The 25,109-nt window shown below is 37.2% G+C and overlaps 1 protein-coding gene across 1 annotated transcript in view; it reads left to right on the top strand.

The window, feature by feature from the left end:
- The first annotated feature begins 5,646 nt into the window (after positions 1-5,646).
- Positions 5,647-25,109, top strand: part of KCND2 (potassium voltage-gated channel subfamily D member 2) — a 344,344-nt gene continuing 324,881 nt past the window's right edge. The window contains exon 1 of the mRNA XM_070947094.1: positions 5,647-6,761. Coding sequence (XP_070803195.1) covers positions 5,647-6,761 — 1,115 coding nt within the window. The remainder of the gene's footprint in view (positions 6,762-25,109) is intronic.

Raw genomic sequence — 25,109 nt, 5'->3', positions numbered from 1 at the left:
ACTGGAGATGTCACACACACACACACACACACACACACACACACATATATTCAATCCTGTAATCCAGCTTCACCAATATAGAAAATCATGCTTTCATCTTTACCATTCAACTGTTAAGCAATTTATGTAAAGGGCCAGATAAAGTGGTTAGAAGAATGAACACAAATCAGAGCATCTGCCATGTGAACAAAAAAATCTATCCCAATTGTCATATACAAATATTATTTTTAACCATTCTGCCAACCCACTTTTATTGTGTTTGGTATTTTCTTCCACTATGCTAACAGAACACAATATTTCTAAAGGTGTACATTTAGACATTTTAAGACTGAAATATTTCAGTCTCCAATTCTCCAAGTCTGGATTGTGTAGGACTATTCTTTCTTGGAAGTGTTCTGACTATGAATGGCCAGTTCTGAAAGTGAAATACTTACACAGAGAAAATACTTTTTCCTTGAATGGGAATCATGGCACAGATTGAATATTTATTGTTATATAATTTAGATAAATATAAATCACTGTAATCATGTAGTTGAGTTGCATTCATGTTTTCCTTTTTAGAAATGGTGAAACAGCATATTTATTTCAGATGTGTGGTCAGTTTATTTCCAAGCCATTTGTAAAATAATCTGCTCAAACCTGTGGTTAACAATGATTTTTTCTTCCATTTGAAGCTAATCTAGAGCCAGAAAGCAAGCAAGGTGGAAATAAATATGGAAGCTTTAGAGAGGAATTTGAGAAAGAGGGTCATTCTTGCTAAATGACTATTGACACATTACCATACAGACAATGCCATCAAAGTGGAACACAAAAAACCCTCAATTTCTATCTAAACTCAGGGCAATAGTTACTCCAGTAGCAAATCAGGAAACATTCTAATGCATATAGCACTTATTTTTCCTGATATGGTAAAATTCAAAAACACAATTAACTCCTTAATATGTTCATATCCTATTCAGACTCAAAGTGAATCTGGGGGAAAAATACAATTCCTTGAAAGAAGTGTGATGCTCATACATCACACTTCTTTCAAGCAATTGTATCTTTCTTTCCAGATTCCTTTTGAGTCTGAATAGGATATGAACACATCAAAGAGTTTTTTGTGTCTTTTCTAAATATTTTCCAAAGCATGCCATTATTCCATATCTTTCTGTCTGGCACGCAGATAACAGGTTGTTACTACCAGTGGCAACCATGAGTAAATAAAGGTCAAGATGGGTACCACCAGCATGCAACAGAAACCCTACCTTTTTTAACCTGTGTAAAAAAGGGTGGGTCTTTAATTGTGTGGTTGGACTGCCCATCCTGACTTTTTTTGACCTCCTGTAAAGATCCCTAGTTGTCACCTTCTATATAACATTCTTTCAAACTTTTGAAAAAAATCTCCCTCCTCATTTTGCTTATCTTAAGACTAAACGTTCCTTGTTTCGCTAGTCTCTCCTTGTGATCAGCGTGGTGAGGGAGTCCAGACAAGAAACATAACCAAATGGAGTAATGTTACTTTATTGTAAGGTTACGTTAATAGAATCTGGCATGTCTGAAAATGCATTTCTCCTCCATTGATTTCACACTGCAAGAAACAAAAGAGCCTAAATTGCTTGTAATCCAAGGGTCTTCAACTCCCATGCCGCCGTTGACTACTGGGATGTGGCCTATTCAGAACTGGTGCGTGCATTTGCAACTCAAGCTGTGCACACATGCGTGCCAGCCCACCACTTGCGCAACTTGAGCTGTGCGCACATGGTCAGGTACACCAACCTCCCCTGCTCTTGTAGCCTGATTCTCCTCTCTCCCCACAGCCAGGCTGCTAAGAGACAATGGTTGGGGACCACTGCTCTAGTTCAAGTATCCTCCTGGCTGTGGCTCTTCCCTGCCTTTGCAAACTACCATCATGCCTTGTGATACTGAATTGTCCAGTTGCTTGTTTATCTTCTTTACCATTATCTGAACCTAATTCCAGTTTCTTGATACATTTCTTGGTACACTACAGGTAGTCCTCATTTAGATAGCATAACTAAGACTAGCAACTTGGTCATTAAGTGAAGTGGTTACTAAGTGAAACCAGAATTGTACTTATGATCTTACTTCAGCTTTCATTTCTATTACAGGCATGTGACTGTCATAAATGTGAGGATTGGAAATACTTTTTCCATCACTGTTGTAACTGCAAACAGTTCTTATGCAAGGCAGTTAAGTGAGGACTAGCTCTGTGCAGCTTGCCTAGCAGGTTCACCTTTCTAAGGTTAAATCTAAGTGAATCTTGTTGGAAAGAAAAGCTTCACGATTTTTTTTTCCTCCCCGGTTTTGTATGCAGAGATAATTTCTGTACGGCGATAATAAAAGAGCTCTCAATCAGGTGAGTTCTCATCTGAAGTGGTTCAGGCTAGATAACAGGTTTGCCACTTCTGAGAAGAATCTGTTCCCTAAAATTTCATCAGTGAAAGCGTTACAGAAACCATCCTCCAGGCACCATCTAGTGGTAAAAAGAGAAAGAGGATTGTTGAGGGGGAAAAAAAACATTACTGGAACACGAAGAAATACACACTAAGGAACAAGGGGGGCGGGGTGGGGACCTTTCCCAGGCACGATTCCGAGAGTGAGGCTCGTTTTAGAAAGCTCGTTCAAGTGGATTAAAGCAAGAGTAGAACAGGCATTGATTCTCTGGAGCGAAAGGGCGGGGCGCGTTGTACAACGGCATAGACATTCGTGTCCAGGCAAACGGGTTTTTAACTAGGCGAAAAGGGAAAAAATCACAAAGTTTGAGAAACTGTGTTTTTGAACAATATCTTGATCGTCACTTAAGGGGTGACGTTTAGAAAAGGCTCTATAAACTCTTCATTAATCCCCAACAGAAAGGGGCCGGCAGCCCAGAGCTCACACTAGGTCTGTTTTGGCGCGCACTCGTGTGTGTGCGAGTGAGTGAGTGAGTGAGTGAGTGAGTGTGTGTGTGTGTGTGTGTGAGAAAGAGAGACGCCTTTGAGAATGGGGCAGAGCACTACACGCGCGCGCGCGCTCACACGCCCGCAGCCCCTTCGCCTGGACGACCAAATCGGAGTCGACGCCGTTTTGTAATTCTCTTTGTTTCTCTCCGGATCGAAGCCCCCTACCTCCTTCCCGCCACGGTTCCATCCGCCTTCTCCTCCCTCCAGTGACATTTTCAGGAAAAAGAAAAGCGGAGCAGCTGCCCGGGGAGGCATCACCCGCAGCAGCAGGGTGGGTTGCTCGCCTCCGTGGTCTGCCGCCCGCCCTCAACACCCGCAGCAGGAGCCTCGGCGGCTGGGAAGCCCTTGGCTCCGCTCTTCAAGGCATGCCGGGCATCCGCTGGAGCGGCGAAGAAGCTTGGCCCCGGCAACCCTGCCCTCCGCCATCCGATCGCGGCAGCTCTCCTGCCTGACGAGAGCCGCCGCCGCCGCCGAGCTCTTTCCTGAGGGGAGGGGGAGGAGGAGAAGGAGGAGAAGGGAAGCGGCTGCATTGAGTTGCCACCAGACGGAATTGCGTCGCTCGCTGTCTCCCCCCCCCCCCGCTTCCCACGTCTGCCGCTGAACTTGTTGCAGAGGGGAGAGCAAGGGGGGCTGGCCAGGAGCCGCCTCAGCGCCTCCGCACGAGCGCCGCGGGAGCCTCGGCCACTTTCAGGTCCCCTCCATGCCCAGCGAGCGCTCCGGCCGGACTTCGCCCTCAGGTAAGGCGAAGGGAGGGAAAGACGGCTGAGGAGGGCTCCGTGCGTGGGCTGGTGGCTGGAGCCCCCCCTCGAGGCAGAGGCCGCTTGGATCCCCCCTTCCAAATTTACGCTCCCTCCCCACTATCGCGGCTGATTCTGTCTCCACCGCCAGAGCTTTGGGATGCAGCGGGGCAGCATCAAGTGGCGGGGAGAGTTCGAGAGGGCGCCGGACCAGCCCGGGCAAGGCTGCCTTTGCAGCTGGAAAGAGGGGCGTCATTGGGGAGGGGGGTGGGTCACTTCGGTGTGTAAGGTGGGAAGCGGGAAGCTAAAGTGAAATGGCTCTCTCGGTCCCTATCCGGGTTTCTCCATCCCGCTCCCAAATCAGTCCTTTGTCCTAGCCGAGATTTCTGAACTAAATTCTTGCCTAGACCCTTTGAGGTCCAGAATAATCTCCTTATTGAAAGTGCTCATTGTTATTTTCGACTGCAGAAGTAGTATTACTGCTCTCACACATGCACGTGCATACGTCATGCCTTGAGTGTGTTTGTGTATGGTATAACTCGGGCTCCTTATCCCTAACCTTTGTTCCCTAACACACAGATTTAGTCCTAATCTCCACCTATAGAATTCCAACATCTCTTTAGCTAGCGATGTTTCCGGCTAAGGACTGTAACCCTCCTTTCCACCATCCCAGCTGTGAACATTGCACCTAACGACAGCTTTATTCCTAAATCAAATGTATTTGAACATTCCAAACTTTCCATTTTAGGATTCCTCTTATCTACTCAAGACCAACTCTCAAAACATTTACTCCTCTATTAACCAACCACTTTGGCCATTCTCTCTGCCATCCTAAACTTCGCTTCCAGCAACTTCTGAATTTTCGTTCAGGATGAAGAACCTGACTTTTGCCTTGGTTATAGCTAACCTCTTTCATAGGAACCTCCCTCCCAAAATTGTTCTTTTCATCCTTCCCTTTTTTGCATGTTTCCCACAAGTGGTTGTTCTGTCCAGTTCAACTGTAAATTTGGATTTCCCCTCCCCCGTCTTGCTGTTCCGCCTTAATTTCTCCTTTTCAAAATTCACTTCATTTTTACTAAGAAGGCTTGCAGGATTCTTTGTGAGCTAAGCTGTTTCTCAGCTTGCCTTTTCTTTATTCAAGAAAAGCTTCCCTGTATCAAGTTGGAGGCTATTAGTTCTCTGTCCCTCTGCCTCTTTAGTGCAAGAGCCTGGAAAATAGGAGTGTGTAGTATGAAGTGATGATCATTGGGATAAAGGGAATCAACTGTAAATTGGAAAAGTGACATCTTCACACCTTCTGCTAAAAATCTATGATTTGCAAAGAGATGTAAGTAGACATCCTAGCAGGTGTTCTTTCTGTAGCACTAGCCTAAGTATTCAAGAAAGAAAGAAAAAATCCATTTTTTTTCTTCTCTCCTCAGTTCCCAAACAACTATTTGCAGCTGATGGTTGTAGTAGACAAGTGGGAGGAATGTCAGGATGTCAGAGCCTTTCCCAGAATCAGAAAAGAACAGAATATTGCTGAGCTAGGAGTTGTCTCTTGGTTTGATAAAATTGCTGACTGATTACCACTCCCTGGATCTGACAAGCTAGCTGATCTGCTCTTGCAGACAGTATATTTTGCTGCATTTTTGTGCATGTTGATCTTCCCTGATTTCAGTCTACCTAATGGAGAAAGGAGGTGCTTGGTGTTGATCAAAAACATAGAACAGCTTCTCATGCTCCACAGTTGGTTAACACCTTAAAGCAAATATTTCAAATAGTGTTAAGTAATGGGAGAGCCTGTTATTTGGGAAGGGTTACAAGGAAAGAAGATGAAAAAAATAGGGTAGATTTCTCTGTCATACATAAAGTGTGGGCCCCTAATCTCTTGCTACATTCTGTGTTTCCCCTTCCCCCTTCATTTTAGAAGACTGGATTATTTCTAAAGAAACTACCCAGCAATATCACCACCAGCAGCTTCCGTAATGGCAGCAGGAGTAGCAGCATGGCTGCCTTTTGCCCGAGCAGCAGCAATAGGATGGATGCCAGTGGCCTCCAACCCTATGCCAAATGCACCTAGGCAGGAGAGGAAACGTAGTCAGGATTCTCTGATTGTGCTGAATGTGAGTGGCACCCAGTTCCAGACCTGGCTGGACACCCTTGAACGCTATCCTGATACCCTTCTGGGCAGCTCAGAGAGGGACTTCTTCTACCACCCAGAGACACAGCAATACTTTTTCGACCGGGATCCTGACATCTTCCGACACATCCTCAATTTCTATAGAACAGGAAAGCTACACTATCCCCGTCAAGAGTGCATCTCAGCCTATGATGAGGAGCTGGCCTTCTTTGGTATTATCCCTGAAATCATTGGCGATTGCTGCTATGAGGAGTACAAGGATCGACGACGGGAAAATGCTGAACGCCTTCAGGATGATGCTGATCAGGATAAGGCCAACGAGTGCCATCTTCCTTCCATGACAGCTCGAGAGAGGATGTGGCGGGCCTTTGAGAATCCACACACCAGCACACTGGCACTGGTTTTTTACTATGTTACTGGCTTTTTCATTGCTGTTTCTGTCATTGCGAATGTGGCGGAGACTGTGCCCTGTGGGATGACTCCTGGTGCCATCAAGGAGTTATCCTGTGGAGAGCGCTACGATGTGGCTTTCTTCTGCCTAGATACAGCCTGTGTCATGATCTTCACTGTTGAATATCTCTTGCGCCTGGTGGCTGCTCCCAGCCGGTACAAGTTTGTCCGTAGCGTCATGAGCATCATTGATGTCGTGGCAATTATGCCATATTACATTGGTCTGGTGATGACCAACAATGAGGATGTCAGTGGGGCTTTTGTAACCCTGCGTGTCTTCCGGGTCTTCCGGATCTTTAAATTTTCACGCCACTCACAGGGTCTACGCATCCTGGGCTACACTCTGAAAAGCTGTGCATCAGAGCTTGGCTTTCTCCTTTTTTCTCTCACTATGGCCATCATAATCTTTGCTACAGTCATGTTCTATGCTGAAAAAGGTTCGTCTGCCACCAAGTTCACCAGTATTCCTGCTGCTTTCTGGTATACCATTGTTACTATGACCACCTTGGGGTAAGTGCATATGGTTTTATATCTATTTATGTGAAATATAGATAATGTACATTGTTTTCTGGATTATCTTTACCTGTTTTTAAAAAAAAGTTGTGAAAAAAAAAGATGATGCATAATTGTGCTCAATTGAGGAAATGCTTATGATCCTTTTATGATATGCAGAAGATGCCAATTCACTTTCTCTCATGTAAATAGAAAATATTGAGAGCAACAATTATGACTTCACTTAAATTCTAGGATTGCTGTAAATTTTGTATTTTTTTCTTTCACCTATTCAGATATCATTATTAAAGTTTCTGTGCAAGTTTATCCTCCTATTCTTCCTCCAAGGTTGATGTAATGATGGTTGAATTTTAGGCAAAAGATAACAATTCTATTGTCCTATTATTCTTGACTGGTATCGTAAGGGACTTTATAATAGTTTATGTATTTATAGCAAAAATGTAACTAATCTTTCACCTCAGAAGAATTATAGTAAAATAATATAAAAATTAACACAACGCTTCTCAGTTTGCTTTTTAAAATATATGTTAAAGTTGTCAATAGAGCTGATTTTGAACTGTTGCAGTAAACATTTTAAACTCACATTCAGTTTTTCATTCTGGAACTTAACTTTTGGAAACGGTGATGAATTCACCATCATGGCATTATACATTATTTCATGATTTCTTGCAATGTAGCATTGTATAGAAATGTCTTTTCTGAAGAAGGAATATGGTGTGAATTAAGTTTTCAAAAAGTTTTAATGGGAAATTGTTCAGTTTATGCTTATCCTTAATATCAGAGTTTAACCTTCAAAATGACTGATATCCCAAAATGCATCTCACAGTATTATCTGGATATGACATATAGAGGTAAGTTAATTTGAAGAAGTTTATTTGTAATTTTATTCCAAATTAGTTGTGCAATAATTTACTGGGAAAGGATTAATTTCTTTTTTAAAAATGCCCATTATTACCATGGTGTGTTATGAGTCTTGCAAATTTATCTGTTATAAGTTCTACAATAACTTTCCCCATCTTATTACCCTTCAGACATTTTGAACTGCCCTAACCCTTATTCCTCATCATGGGGCATGGAGGTTAAGGAAGAAAGGGAAAAGATTTAAGTTGAAAGTATCTTGCTGTCAACTCTTATATCTTATCTCAAAATATTTATTTGGTCTTAAATAAAGGAACTGATTATAGATGTAAAATTTGACAAACAAACAAATATTGAGCACCAAAAACAAACAAACAAAAAATATTGAACACTGAAAATATATATTATTTCTGGATCAAGTTTAGCATTTCACTAAGGACAGTGAAATAGATTTATATGAATGACAAGTCTTTCTATCTTTCTGAGTATTTCTATAAACATCAGTGACATTTCAGAAATAGGACAGAATGTAAGAATTAATCCCCATTGTGTTTTGTAAAACTTTAAGCGTGTAATTTAAGCACTATCACTGAGATCAATGGTAGCAAAAAATACTTAATTCTGCCTTGGAGATGGATATAAATAAAATTGAAATTGTGATTATGATGATAGAATTATCTGTTTGAAATGAACCAATCTTTAATAAGGGCTACTCTACAAACTGTAATTAACATTTCAATAAAGAAAAAGGCATTGCTATGTTTGTGTGGTTGGGAAGAGGGAGAGAAAAAGTAAATATCCAGGCTTTTTTCTGTTCAACAGTTTATTTTCCTGAAAGTATCCCTTTCAGTCACTTGTCTGCTGGTCAAGTAGACTTCTGGAGTTTCACAAAGGAAAAAAAATATTATGACAGACCATAATTTTACCAGTTTTTTTTTAATTAAAAACTTTATTAGATGGGGAAAGATAAACGACATGCATAAAATATATCAGACTGAAATTTGAAATGACGGAGACCAGATTGTATCTGTAATTTCTGGTTGGAAACCAGAGACATTTAAATTGTGATTTAGTTAAATGTTAATGATAGCAGTAAAAGAAAAAAAAAATAGTCAAAATTTAATAGTGTGGCTCTAATATTTATCATAGTGTGTAAAAAAGGAAGGCCTGGCTACCAGCATTTTTAATCTTTCATTCATAGTTCTAATGTTTTATACTGCAGCAGGATGCATTTAAGTGAAATGCCAGATGTACTAGCTATTGGTCTTGTCCATGGTACTGAAATGAATATTTGGTTTTTATTTCATTGGCTTGAATTGTTTTATTTTCTTCAGGCTGAAAATAGTGTTTTTATATTGTTAGAGGACATTAAACTTTTTGTGAAGTAGGTATGTGACAGGTAGGTATATTAAACAAGAATATAAACTTTGCTTTTACTTAGGAAATCAAGCTATGTGGTATTGTTTGGCAAAATATTCTTCAGGATATCTTGAAACTTAGTTATTACCCTTATAAATTAACATTTTGTATATTTTAAAATAAATGTGATAATTGCTATACACACACACACCCCTACATATAGTTATATGCAATATTGGATAATGCTGTGAAATTAAAAAAAAATTCATAAAATGCAAACTTTAGAGAAACTGTTCTTCAGAGAAACTGCTTATTTATTTATTTATTTATTTATTTATTTATTTATTTATTAAATTTTTATACTGCCCTTTATAAGGGAAATAATTCTTTAAGTTATCTTTGAAAAGAAAAACAATAGGCATCCTTTTAGACTTGCATAGAAATAAAACTCAAACAAATTTATGTATCAACAATCTCAACCTTAGGGTATCTATTTCCACTGTTCACTACTTTTATAAATGCACATTTGAAATGCTAATTTGTGCAATAAAGGCAACAGTGATATTTTGGTAAAACAAGGTAAAAAAAGGATAGAACAAGAATGCATATTTTAATTGGTACATTATTTTATACTTTATTTATTTCTATTCATTTTTCCACTAAAAGTAGATAGACAGGTAAAGTTGTACTGTGTTTCATGTTTCCCATGTTGCAAACAATCCATCATGAAACATACTACCGATAGTGTTACAAGTTTAGTCATAAGAATCACTGTCATATCCACTATACTGGTAGTCCTCTACTTATAATCATTTATTTAGTGTTCAAAGTTACAGGCACTGAAAAAAGTGACATGATCATTTTTACACTTATGACTGTTGCAGCATCCCCATGGTCACATGATCAAAATTTGAATGCTTGGCAACTAATTCATATTTATGACGGTTGCAATGTCCTGGGATCATATCAGGGGTGAAATGCTCCCGGTTCGGACCAAATCACCCGATCCGGTAGTGATGGCAGCGGGTGGTTCGGAGAACTGGTAGCAAAAATCCCTGCACCCCCCCCCACACACACATACACACCATGCCCAGCTGAGCTGCACGATCATCAGAGGCTTTTTTTTTTTTTACTTTTAAAAGCATTTTTTCTACAACTTCTTCCGCCGAAAAATGCTTTTAAAAGTAAAAAAAAAAAAAGCCTCTGATGATCGCATGGCTCAGCTGGGATCGTCAGAGGTTTTTCAAAGCATTTTTTTCTACAAGTTCTTCCAGGGAAGAGGTGGTTTAAAAAATGCTTTGAAAAGGCTCTGCCGATCAGGCAACACAGCTGGGATCGTCAGAGCCTTTTCAAAGCATTTTTTTAACCACCTTTTCCCCGGAAGAGGTTGCAGAAAAAAATGCTTTAAAAGTCTCTCTAACGATCCCAGCTGTGTTGCCTGATCGGCAAAGCCTTTTCAAAGCATTTTTTAAACCACCTCTTCCGCTGAAGAGGTTGCAGAAAAAAATGCTTTATAAGTCTCTCTGAAGATCAGGCAACTCAGCTGGGATCATCAGAGAGACTTTTAAAGCATTTTTTTCTGCAACCTCTTCAGCGGAAGAGGTGGTTAAAAAAATGCTTTGAAAAGGCTGTGATGGTCCCAGCTGTGTTGCCTGATCGGCAGAGCCTTTTCAAAGCATTTTTTTTGCATTTGCAGAAAAAATGCTTTGAAAAGTTTTTTTTAAAAAAAAGTTGGCCACACCCACCCAGTCACATTACTCCCACCACCACCAAGCCACGCCCATAGAACCGGTAGTAACAAATTTTACATTTCACCCCTGGATCATATGATTATTTTTTGTGACCTTCTGGCAAGCAAAGTCAATGGAGGAAGCCAGATTCACTTAACAACTGCATTACAAATTTAACAACCACAGTGATTCACTTAACAACTGTAGCAAGAAAGTTCGTAAAATGAGGCAAAACTCACTTAACACTTAGCATCAGAAATTTTGGCTTCAATTGCGGTCATAAGTCGAGGACTACCTGTACTGTAGCTGCAGAACTTTTGTATGGTAAAGAATCTATTAAGAAGAACGGTATTAATTTATGAAAGCAGGAAATAGAATGAATTAGCACATTGATCTCATTCACACTCTTCTGGTTGTAATTAATAAAAACTGTAAAAATGCACCTTAGTAATTTTTTAAATATCCAACCAAACTGTTAATGAAACATTTGTTACAAACTTTCCTGTAAATTAAAGGAATATACTGTGTTATAACCAAAGATACGTAGTTTACATTGTATCTCCATTTGCAGTTTTCCCTTAGTGATTTACCCTGGTTCTTTTCATCTGTCTCTTCTAGTATTTTACCATGGTGGAATTTAAGGTTTTGGGCAGAGATATATTCTATCACAGACTAAGTGGTGATGCTAAGCATTGAACCAGGCCATTTCATATTTTACTACAAATTATTGGTTTCTTTAAAATGTACAGTTCTGTTTTTAGTTCTAGGTAGTTTCAAAATATCGATGCATAATAATAAGCTACCTAAAGAACTCTAAAATCCTGAGTAGAAGTATTTAAGCGCATATTATATTGTATCCCCAAAATAGCATTAGCATGGATGTTATTTTGTGCCTGTTGGGGACTGCGGAGGAATTGGTGGATGGGCAAACAATTTGGGGCCAAATTTATAAGGCTTTATTTATTTATTATTTATTTATTGGTTCAATTTATATGCTGCTCTTCTCCGAAGACTCAGGGTGGCTTACAACGCGTTAAGCAATAGCCTTCATACTTTTGTATATACCTGCTTAGTAGGGCTTTCGGGTCCCCCTAAGCGGTGTTCTTTTTTATACAAGACAGCTTATTGCCCCCACAATCCGGGTCCTCATTTTACCTACCTCTAAAAGATGGAAGGCTAAGTCAACCATGAGCCTGGTGAGATTTGAACTTGCAGTAATTGCAGGCAGCTGCTGCTACTTAACAGCACTTTAGTCTGCTGCGCCACCAAGGCTCTAAATTTATTCATCATATAAACACTCTTAATAGGGTCCAAAAAATAACTGGTAACCACTACAGCTATTTTAAGGAAGAGGTGACACTTCTGGAAGGATCAATTATCATTTGCACCTTGCCTTCTGAATTGTCTTCATGACTCTCTCTGCAAAAAAACAAAAAACATGCACTGAAGCAATTTGGCTTTGAAGTCCATCACCTATGCATCACAAAGTCTTTCTCTTTCAGGAATGAATGTACTTGATTTAGTAGCTGAAGTTAATAAGAGGCCCTTTTTGTCACTGCTGTAATGTGATTTTTCACTGTCAGTACCAGATTGAAGAAAAGCTTCCACCTTTGAACCTGAATCTTAAAAACTGCAATCCAATCAAGATGAGGCAGATATCCTAAACTTTGAAATCTTTGTCTAGAATCACATTGATGAGGAGCAGCCTCTATTCCCTCTTACCTACACCAATAATGTTAATGAATAGACAATGCTTATATTAATGCTTATATGTGATAATCTACAGCAGAGGTCTTCAAGGTTGGCAGCTTTAAGACTTGTGGACTTCAACTCCCAGAATTCTGGGAGCCTAGTTGCATACGTAGTCACTCTATGTGAGGTGGAATTCAGGTACTGCAGACTTCCAGCCCACATGGATGTATATGCAAAGCTCTAAGGCAGTCATCCTGTAAATGCAAAGCATCTAAACTAAAGCTACAACTATTAACTCTGATCCCTTGTATTTTTATATGCTTTTTTATTTCTGTCTCAATAAAGAACAAGTATGTTTTATAGACATTCTTGTATTCATATTGCAACTGAATTTCAATGGCCTGTTCCTGAATAAAGAAAAATGAAATACGCTCTCACTGAAATTTCTTAATAAGTACATCCATACAAATGTCTACCGATTTTGTAGAATCTGTAGCTGAAAATAAACAGGGAATTAAAATATACTAATCTCCTTTAGTTTACAGCCATTATTTTTATTGTTTGTAGCTCCTAGAACAGCATAGCTGAATTTGCTCTTTTATAGGGCAGGGTACAAGACTGCATTATAAGAAATTATAACTTAAATATCAGTGATGAACAAATAGAAAAAGAAGCAAAAGGTGAAGGAAAATAAGAAAGATGTAAAGTAGATGAGGGCTCAGCAGGAGCAAATGCAGCTGTGCGGATTCATACTCAGCTGGGACAAGAAGTAAGAAGCCTTTGAAAGCAAGGTAGATTAACAGTTTGGAAGGAAGAAACAAAGACTTTTTTTTGGTAGAGGGAGAGAGAACAGAGAGTGAGTAGAAATTTATTTATTTATTTATTTATTAGTTAAATTTATATGCCACCTTTCTCCGAAGACTCAGGGCAGCTTACAATGCATTTAAAAAACCATTATAAAAACATTTAAACATTAAAACATTAAAACTCATTCACACCATTCATGGCCGGATTTCACAAGATCGCAACAGCGAGATCAACGGCCCCAGGCCTGCCGGAAAAGCCAGGTCTTCACTGCTTTTCGGAAGGCCAATAGGATGGGGGTGGTTTCAGAGAGCTGGGGCAGCCACAGAAAAGGCCCTCCCCCATGGGCCCACCAGCTGGCATTGTTTAGCTGACGGGACCTGGAGGAGACCAACTCTGTGGGATCTTACCGGTCGCTGGGAGCTATGTGGTAGAAGGCAGTCTCGAAGATAACCTGGCCCTGAGCCATGTAGGGCTTTAAAGGTAATAACCAACACCTTGAATTGTGCCCGGAGACCATTAGGAAGCCAGTGCAGCTTGCAGAGAATTGGTGTAATGTGGGTGCACCCACGATAGCTCACGCGGCTGCATTCTGGACCAGCTGTAGTTTCCGAACACTTTTGAAGGGTAGCCCCATGTAGAGCGCATTGCAATAAACTAACCGTGAGGTGACCAGGGCATGAGTGAATATGAGGAGAGCCTCCCGATCCAAGTAGGGTCACAATTGGTGCACTAGGTGAACTTGCAAAGGTCATATTCATAAACATAAAAGTGGGGGAGAAAATATGAATAGTTAGACCAGTGGCCTCAGACTTACCTCCCCATTTCAATCAATAATAATTTATTTAGTCAATGAACAGCAAAAGATAAAACAAAAACAAAGTGAAGCAAATTTAATAATATGCTAACAACTAGCAAAATACTGTAAATCATATAGTAGAACATTCACTACTATATTATTATGATGTTAGAGAAGTTGTTACTCAGATGATAAACTTGAAATGTTAATAGATATAAAATTAAAATAAAAAATATATATTCCCTAACATTTTATTCTTTAAGAATATTAAACCAAAAGTAATATTTAAAACAAAAGTAATCATGTCTTTAGCCAATTATATCTTATTTTCATAGTAGCAACACAAAATTTAGCTACTGAACATGTAATGAATAGCCTTCAATCCTGAAGGGAAAGGTTCATATAAAATTTATCTGGCCTCCCAAGGAAATTATCTATAAGGGGCAGAATCAGTGGTGAAATCCAAATTTTTTTTACTACCGGTTCTGTGGGCATGGCTTGGTGGGCATGGCTTGGTGGGCGTGTCAGGGGAAGGATACTGCAAAATCTCCATTCCCGCCCCACTCTGGGGCCAGCCAGAGGTAGTATTTGCCGATTCTCCAAACTACTCAAAATTTCTGCTTCCGGTTCTCCAGAACCTGTCAGAATCTGCTGGATTTCACCCCTGGGCAGAATGTATATTGACCTTGTGTCTCTATAAAAAGTACAATATAGGGAGATAGTTTTGATTTCCTTATCATTATTCAGCCACAGAGATTTTACTGTACCTGCCTTAAAGAAGTTCAAATGGAAAGAATGTAATTTTCAGCTGTATCTCAGCTGCCCCTGTTTAATCCAAATTCTATCATGTTCAGGAGCATTGAATTCCACACCTCTTATTCTTTACATAATTAATTGCTTAGCTTGCTCGCAACCTACTGATAGTAAGAATAATGGAGAGAGCCCAATTTATGATCTACCACCTGTTTCCAAGGGGAGGAAAAGTTAAAACTAGAGGAGTCAGACCAACTGGGAAGAATTGTATTTTGAGCCAGTAAGTTATCATCATCTTCCACATTCAATCTGAATCAGTAGTAGCATTCCTGTATCAAGTCTTAACAGCATTTGATGTACATCAGATGCTGCTAGAATTGATTGCTGGAATTTTGTTTGCACTATAATCTGCCACTCTTTCTTCAGACAGAATCTGTTTGTGTTTTATAAAGGATTTCAGATAATATTTTGGCTTCAAAACATTTTAAAGCCATGAGGAACCTCGCCAGTTTTCATTGGACTCACTAACTCTGTCTGGGCTTGTCATTGTCTTTCAACTGAACCTAACTCACCATAAAATAAAATGAGTGATAACCACTATGAGTTCTTCCTTAAGCTTCCAAAAGAAAAAGCTGGAATTAAATGAAAGTAATATAAAAAGCTAAGTTGGAAACCATAAGATTTTGGTTATGGAGGGCCAAAAGTTACAGCTAATGATATAGTAAAAGTGAATAGAAAAAGATAAGACCATGGACCATTGTGACAATAGAATGAAACAGAACAGTGGTTAGATTGTGTTATAGTGAAGATAGTACACCGGTAACTGGTTGGTTTTCCCAAACTGCTTCCTCCACAATTGTTTTTTGGGTTTTTTTACACATCACTTTGGTTCAGGTATGCTATTTTTCTCCCTTTATATTAAATAGAGAGCTCTGAAGTGGTGAAGGTGCTTACTAATACTAGGGAAACTGAAGTTTTGAGTTTACCCTTAAGCACAGAAGCTACCTGGTGACTTTGGGTCAGTCACTCTGTCTCAGCCCTAGACTGGACCATTTGAAAACACAGTGGTGGGTTGCTACCGGTTCGCCCCGGATTGGGCAAACCGGTAGTGGCGGCGGGAGGCTCCACCCACCCGTGCGGACACTTCTGTGCATGCACAGAAGCATTGCATGCATGCATGTGTGTGGGTGTGCCCACGAGCAAACCAGTAGTGGTGGGTTTTAAAACCTGCCCCTGGGAAAACATTTAGTTATTTATCAACCTTCCCTGAATCAGGGTGGTAGATTATAATCCATAACCTTTACTGAAGTGAACAATCATCACTTTGGGAGTAAATGGTTTGATTTGGGATTATGTTGATGATGACAGTGACTAATACTGCAGAAGTCAAACATACAACTAAAATATATTGTTATGATGGATAAGGAGGTAGATCCCTAGGAGGGAGGCATGAATTCCAGAAGAGTAAGAGTAAATGTAGTCCTTGATTTATGACCACATTGAGCTCAAAATTTCTGTTGTTAAGTGAGACATTTGTTAAGTGAATTTTGCCCCATTTTATGCCCTTACTTGCCACAGTTGTTAAGTGAATCACTGCAGTTGATAAGTTAGTAACCCAGTTATTAAGTGAATCTTGCTTCCGCATTGACTTTGCTTGTCAAAAGATTGCAAAAGGTGATCACATAACCTTGGGAAACAGAAATGGTCATAAGTATGAACCGGTGGCCAAGCATCTGAATTTTGATCACATGATCATGGGGATGCTACAAAGGTTGTAACTGACTGGTCATAATGTTGCTTTGCTTTGCTGGCTGGGGAATTCTGGGAGTTGAAGTCCACAAGTCTTAAAGTTGCCAAGGTTGGAGAACCCGGTCTAGACAACCTACTATAAACCAACAGAAAAAGTTAAAAAGTTAAATATATGTTGGTTTAAAGCTGTTTGATCCTATACAGTTTACTATGACAAAATTAATAAAAAATATGTATTCAAATGGGTCTGGTTGTGTAACTGAAATATAGATGTATATTAGACCTCTGCCAATAACTTCAACTTTAAACAAAGACAAGACCCGATCTTGTATATTTGCTAGAATTTTCTGCGAATACTCTAAATTTGTAATGTGATGCTACCATCCATGGCTGACATGAACAGATATTGTTGTGTTCCATACTGTAGGACTTTGCATTCTGAGATATTGCTAAAATATTTTTATTAACATAAATATTAAATATTGGTCCATTTGTTGCATGTTCTACACTGGAACTTGTTCTATACTGCAGATTATAGTTAATGAAGTGTGACATCTAGCTATAATTTTAAACATATTCATTACAGCTGCTATAAACATAATACTGAAACATACAGAGCTACCTCCCTCTACTGGTATAATTATTAACATTTTCAAAAATATTCTAAAACTTGAAATATAAAACTGTCGCCATTACTGAAGCAAAAATGGTAAAATTTGAGATGAAATATAGATTTCAACAATAGTTTTTGATGAATACTATTTAGTTTTCACAAGTTCTCTTTAGCCTTACCTGAATCTGACAAAAAAACAAAGCTTTCATGTGCATATTTTTATGAACCTTTTCTCATGCATACATACATACATGCAAATATGTGTGCGTGTGTATGTATGTATGTTTGTGCTTGTGTTGAACATTTGCATTTTAAAAATGTGTACCATTTGGTATGAACATGTGTTTTGTGTCCTCATAAATATTCAGCAAGTGAGTGTGACTTTGTTTTTTTAACATTTTCTAATGTATTTAATATTTTCTATGTGTAGCTAAAATTAAAAATATTTGTATTTCAGTTTTGCTTAGTTGTTCCAAGTTTAAGGGGGTATATATAACATATTTTTGCATTCTATCTATAGCCTCACAATGTTCGAAACTGTTTTATTTCTGAACAACATCTGGAAAAATTATAAGCATCTCAGCATGTAAAAGTGTTATGCTGTTTACCAACACAAGATTATGCAAAGATGTTGCATAAATACACTTGTATTACTTTACAGTATGACTAGCTGGTGACAACATAGCAATTTTTTTTGTTTTGTTTTTAAGAACAGCTAGGGAAAGGAGATTTTTGAAATTTAGAATGTCAGTTCTCTGCTGTGCTTTAAAACAAAAATCCTCAGTGCAATTAAAATAAAATGATGTTTATACGCTTAGATTCAGAAAATCTAGAGAAGAAAAGATAATAGTTATACTCAGAACGCTATGCCCTATGTGACAAGTGTTAACAGGTAGGTTTTTTTATACCACACATTAAGAGAAAGTAAACAAGATCTCTTATCTTAAACTCAGTACAAAATAGTCAAGATGAGAATTGACATCTTGATAGCTTCTAAAGGTGATGAGAAGTTCAAGGAATAATCTTGCAGAGCTGGGTGTTGTATTTTTGTGAATGTAAAAGTGGTGTGATTGTATATATCTCCTTGAAGAATGTTTATAATTTCTGAAGAGATAGAAGAATATTTGTAAAGGCAAGAGAACGGAAGAATTAGGTGACCTGGTATCTATTATAATTAAAAGTAGCATTTTAATACACCTTTGGTAAAATAATAGCAAATTAACTCATAGCAAAATATTGATATGGGAAGAGGCAATGACAATGAGAAAGAAAGTCCTTGTGTTTCTTCAGAAATATTTTCTAAAGCTTTCAAATGTTAATGTTTTAAAATGTTTTAATATTTTAAAAATGTTTAAAATGTCTTGGTGGGGGAATACTGTATTTTGTTCTACTGTATTCTGATTTAGTGAGTGTTAAGATGGGGCAAGCTAAAATACTTAATTTAGTGCATTGTACATCCGAGAAATTGGCAGATCTCTTTGGAAGAACCTTAGTATTCTGCCATGTGGTTGAAGGCTCCATGACACATAATTCATAATATCATTACGTTTGGTAATTATAATAACACGTACCACAATATGACATAAAGTTTTTTGTCCCCCAAAAAAACATGTTAAAAAACAGAATTAACTATAAAGGGCGCTAATCTGTGATTTTTTTTCAAAATGGAATTGGCATTTTAGATCTAGTTGAGAATAAATTAATTAGAGAGGCGGATTGTCAAGTATAAGAGAAAAATAATTTCAGTATATAAATTATACAACTGATTGCTTTTAAAAATGCATAATATAATAATGCTTTCACCATCCATTTGCATCATTATGTTAATAAGATTTATAAAAGGGAGCAGTCAGTAATTTAGACATAGGATCTAAAACATCAGAGCAGAATGTGCAAAATAAATAGATTTTTTCCCCCCTTGCACACTGCTACTTTTTTTTTTTTTTAATTTGATTTATATGCCGCCCTTCTCCGGAGACTCAGGGCGGCTTACAATGCGTTAAGCAATAGCCTTCATACTTTTGTATATTTTATATAAAGTCAGCTTATTGCCCCCACAAATTGGGTCCTCATTTCACCTACCTTAGAAAGGATGGAAGGCTGAGTCAACCTTGAGCCTTGGAGAGATTCGAACCAGCAGAAATTGCAGGCAGCTGTGTTAATAACAGGGTGCACTAAACCACTGTACTATCAAGGCTCTTAGACTGACAAAGAATTAAAATAATTTATACCAGGATGGCATTCATTAGAAACATCACTGTTCATACTCACTGTTCTTTGGGTGAAGTTCCAAAGAAATTGCTTTGGGGAATTGATTCATTATTATATCGTTCCAAAGGTCAAAAGAGTAAAATGTTCAAATTAATTATCCTATTTACAAAACATGCAGTCGTATTTTTCTCATAGAATTCTTTTTCTATTACTAAATCAACATATTATGCAAATATAACTTTCATTAAGATCAATTAAAGTATCCCTAATAGTTTTGGAAGCTTTCCTCAGAATGAATATTGTTGAACCATCAACCTGGAGAGGCTACGAGAATTGATGGACTTGCCCAAGAGAGAAAGAGGTGAAAATGAATAATTGAGGTAGGACAGGGGTCTGCAACCCGCGGCTCTGGAGCCACATGTGGCTCTTTCATCCCTCTGCTGCAACTTCCTGTCACTCAAAATATGCGTCACAACCGCCAATGTGTGACACCTGCTGGCACATGATTTATTGAGCTTTTCGACCCATCTTTTTTTTCGGAGTTCAAAATGTTTTTGTTGCATGCAGAAATAAAAATGTGTTTTCTCTGTAGCAGGTCATTGATTTCATAAATGCAGCACACTATAGTTTTTTTATACATAGCATAAAGGTAAAAAATAATAAATCCAGTGTTATCTTCATTTTAGATGTCAAAAGGGTTTTGTGGCTCCTGGTGTTTTCTTTTCTGTGGGAAACGGGTCCAAATGGCTCTTTGAGTGTTTAAGGTTGCCGATTCCTGAGGTAGGAGAACAAACAGTGGAACAAGACATCAGAAAGAAAAGGATAAAAGAAATGAACAAGAAAAAAAAAGTTGTTTAGCAAACCAAATATCCAGAAAAAGCAACTAAAGAATAGCCATGTCTTAAAATTCTTAGATCTTGCTGAAGGAATACTACAGCACAGTGGTGGTAATTTATTTTCTTTTTCTTTTCTTTTTGTCTTGCACAATACTTGCTCCATTTACTGTAAGATTAGCCTGGGAGAGGAAGATACACTCTTGCACAAGGCAGCAAAGAAATGTGTAGTAAGGATTTTCACTTATTTCCTTTATTCACAGTTAGAAGCACTGCAGTGTCATATCGGAATAGACTAAGATGAAATGTAAACTTTCCCAGTAATTAACATTCTTAATGTGGAGCTATGTGATCGGGTAAACTGAAATTAAATTAGGGGAAAGTGGCTTACAAAAAAACAAATGTTTTATTTTGCTTCCCAGAAATTCTCCTCAAATAGATCAGCTAATTGCTAATCTATGATTCTTAGAGTGAAAAGTGGGCTTTGGGGAAGTTTTTAGTCAATTAAGGTATTTAGTACACCATCTGGTTCTTTTTTCATTACAACCTAATGAAGTGGACAAAACCCTTGCACAAGTCTTGTGCTTGGACTTGCTTGTGACACTTTCCATTTAATAGCATATTTGCTGAGGTTTCTGTGGAGGTCTATATCAAGAAAGCCAGTTTGGTCTAATGGTTAAGGAACTGGGCTTGAAACATCAAGCAGCAGAGATCTTTTTTCCCGAACAATAAAAATGACAATATCTGAGAAAATTGTCTAAACCCAGAATGAATCCATATCATGGTGGATTTGGTTCAGCATTATTTACAACTGGCTTTAAAAATCTTCTAAATTAGGCAATACCACCTGGAAGATTTGTACAAACAGCTACAAAATAAAAATAAAATAAAAAATAAAAAACAACTCAGTACTATTGCAAAAAGGAGAAAGTGTAAGGAAGAAACTCAAAATAATCCTGCCTTGCGTCTGCTTAATATGAAAGGGCACAAAGGGAAACACTGATATTTGTTTATTGTACCCCAAAACCCTAAATACAGGTAGTCCTCATTCAGTGCCCAGAACTGGGACTGACAATCATTAAATGAGGCGGTCTCTAAGTGAAACTGCAACTGTGCTTATGGTTTTACTTCAGCTTTCTCTTGCTTTATAGAACTGTGAAGGTGCTAAAGGATTGGTCATAAAGTTACTTTTTTATCACTGTCATAATTGTGAAACAAGGACTATCTATTCTATAGAACTTTTTAAATATCTGTGGTGTTTCTTGACCTCCAGAGGGCTAACACAAAAAGTCTTCATCTTTTATATTTTATATTTTAAAAGTAGTTTTTATTGAATATAAATATTAAAAAAGACATACGTAACATATATACAACAAACATTTATACAACATATACACACAAAGAGTATAATTTCTTCTTAAGCATTTTTTCAGAGTGACATTCTACAATTCTACTTATGATATATTCCTTCACCTCTCCTTAATCTAATAACATTTTCTATTATATATATATATATATTTAAGTCGGTAATATTTCCCCCTATATTTTTTGTATATTTCTGATTTTTAACCAATTATTCCATATTTTATAATAGTCTGATTCTTCTCTTTCTTGTAATTCTTTGGTTAACCTATCCATTTCAGCGCATTCTAAAATTTTTCCTATTATTTCTGTTTCACTTGGTGTTTTTTCTTGCTTCCAATTTTTTGCGTAGGTTATTCTTGCAGCAGTTAATATGTGAATTGTGAGATATTTGATATCCTTAGGGTATGATTTGTTAAAGATTCCTAATAGAAATGTTTCTGGTTCTTTTTCAATCTGTGTTTTTGTTATTTGTTCCAACCATTTTTTGATGTTAGACCAAAATTTCTTTGCTGCCGGGCACGTCCACCATAAATGATAGAAAGTCCCTTGTGCCTTTTTGCACTTCCAACAAATCAGGCTATTTTTAGGTTGTATTTTTGCCAATCTGGTTGGAAACATATGCCACCGATAAAACATTTTCAGTTGGTTTTCCTTGTACGCCGTTGCTTTCATTAAATTTAGGTTTACCTGCCAGAGCTTTTCCCATTTTTCCAAAGGTATTGTGTGTTTGATGTTTTGAGCCCACTTAATCATCGTTTCTTTGACTGTCTCTTCTTCCAATTTATAGCATAGAAGAAATTTGTAAATTCTACTAATTAATTTATTTTCTGAATCTAATATAATTTTATCTATTTCTTGTTTTTGATTATAAATTTCATATGTTTTTATATGTTCTCTGTATTTGGATTGTATTTGAGTATAAATCCACCAGTCTATTTCTCTGTGTAAATCTGTCTCCAATTGTTGTTTTGTCTTTAATTTGCCTTGATAGTCAATTATATCTTTATATCTAATTATTTTTGTCTTCTCTGTTAAATTTGGGTGCCTAATTGATTCTGCTGGTGCTAGCCAATTTGGTATCTTCATATAATGTTGTTTTTTAATTTTAAGCCAAATTTGTAATAATGAGTTTCTTATTGTGTGTCTTTTAAAATATGAATGTGTTTTGTATTTCTCATCCCACATAAAGGAGTGCCAGCCAGTTTGAAGTTCGTGTCCCTCAATTGTTAAAATTCTAGAGTCCTTTAATTCTATCCAATCTTTGACCCACGATAGTACTGCTGCTTGGTAGTATACCTCCCAGTCAGGGAGTGCAGCTCCTCCTCTATCTTTTGTGTCCTGAAGCAGCTTAAATTTTATTCGTGGCCTTTTCCCTTGCCATATAAATTTAGATGTTATTTTATTCAGCTTTTCAAAAAACGATTTATCTATTTTAATTGGGGTGACCTGAAACAAATATAAAAATTTAGGTAATATAGTCATTTTGATGGCTGAAATTCTTCCTAGGAATGAAATGTGTAAATTTTCCCATTTTTCTAAGTCTTTCTTTGTTTGTTCTAGTAATTTATCATAATTGTTTTCTTTAATTGCTGATGTTCTTGTAGATAACCAGATTCCTAGATATTTTATTTTTGTTGTTGTTTGGATTTATATATTATCTGTCAATTCTTTTGTTTGGATTTCCGTAAGGTTTTTTACAATTAGCTTCGATTTACTTTTATTGATTTTTAGTCCGGCCAATTCTCCAAATTCTTCTATTTTTTGGAACAAATTAGGTATAGATTCCATAGGATTTTCTATCAAAAACACTAGGTCATCAGCAAAGGCCTGAGCTTTGTATTCTTCTCTATTGATCCTTAAACCTTCAATTCCTTGGTCTTCTCTAATTTTTTTCAACAGGATTTCCAATGATAGAATATATAGTAAGGGGGAAAGTGGACAGCCTTGTCTGACTCCTTTTGTTATATTAAATTTGTCTGTTATATCATCATTCATAATTATCCTTGCTGATTGCTTGGTATAGATTTCTGCTATAATTTTCCCAAATTTTTCCCTGATTTGCATATTTTGTAATTGTTCAATCATAAATTTCCAATTTTGATTATCGAAGGCCTTTTGGGCGTCAAGAAAAACCAACGCTGCCTGCTTCTCCGGGTGTGATTCATAATATTCTAGAGCATTAAGTACTATTCTCATGTTGTTCTTTATTTGGCGTCCCGGCAGAAATCCATTTTGGTCTGGGTGTATATATGTATTTAATACTGATTTAATCCTTTCGGCCAAGATTGCTGCAAATATTTTGTAATCGGCATTCAATAAAGAAATAGGTCTATAGTTTTGTATTAACTGGAGATCTGTATCTTCTTTTGGAATGATTGTTATTATGGCTTCTGTCCATGAATTTGGTATTTTGGCTTTCTCCATAGCTTCATTATATAATCGCAACATATTCTCTCCCAATACTTCTTGCATTGTTTTATATATTTCTACCGGTAGCCCGTCGGGTCCCGGTGTTTTATTGTTTTTTTGCTTTTTCAGTACTTCATCTAATTCTAATTTGGTTATTGGCCTATTGAGAGTTATTCTTTGTTCTTTTGTGATTTTTGGCATTCCTGATTTCCCTATGTACTGTTTTATCTTGTCTTCCTCTATTTTCCCCTGATTATATAAATTCGCATAAAATTTCTTAATAATTTCTTTTTTGGCCTCTTTACTATGTTGAATTTCTCCTTTATCATCTTTCAATTGGTATATTGTTCTTTTTTTTTTGTTCTTTTTTCAGTTTATAGGCTAGCCATCTGCCCGTTTTATTTGCATGTTCGAAATAATTTTGTTTCGCCATTTTTATTTTTTGGGCTAGTTCTATTTGGTTTATCAAATTCAATTTATGCTTAATCATTTCCCATTCTTCTCTTATTGTTTTGTTCTGGGGCTTTTCCTGGAGTTTTTGTTCTATTTGTTTTAGGTCTTTCTCTAAATTATCTAATTGTTTTTTCTTCTCTTTATTCTTTTTCCTCGTATATGCTATTACTAGGCCCCTTATATATGCTTTTAAAGTATCCCATGTGTTTTGTAAAGAGGTTTCCTCTATTTTATTTATCTGAAAAAATATTTTTACTTCCTTTTCTAACATCGAATTAAATTCTTTTTCTTTACATAATCTTTGGTTCATTGTCCATCTCTTACGTCTTCTTTCCCCTTTCCAGTTTATGAATAGTGGATTATGGTCTGCCCATTGGTTTGTGCCTATCTCAATTTTTTCTACTTCTATTTTAATATTTGGGGTCATCCATGCCATGTCCAGTCTTGACCAGGAGTTATGCGGATGAGAGTAAAAGGTGTATTGGGCCTCTTCTTCATGTGTTTCCCTCCATACGTCTGCCAATTTAGTTCTTCAGCCATAGTAAAGAATTCTTTTGGAAGTATTTCTTTTTTCTTTTGTTTTTCCCAGTTTTGTAGTCCTTCTTTGCATTTACATTATAATCCCCTATTACACAAATATCGTCATATTCTAATTCTGCTAATTTTATGTGTAGATCTTTAAAAAAAACCTGTAGTTTTTGGTTAGGTGCATAAATC

The sequence above is a fragment of the Pituophis catenifer genome, unplaced genomic scaffold (assembly GCF_029215685.1).
Source record: "Pituophis catenifer annectens isolate HBS135680 unplaced genomic scaffold, rPitCat1.0.hap2 SCAF_7, whole genome shotgun sequence".
Lineage (NCBI taxonomy): Eukaryota > Metazoa > Chordata > Lepidosauria > Squamata > Colubridae > Pituophis > Pituophis catenifer.
This window is presented reverse-complemented; position numbering and strand designations above follow the sequence as displayed.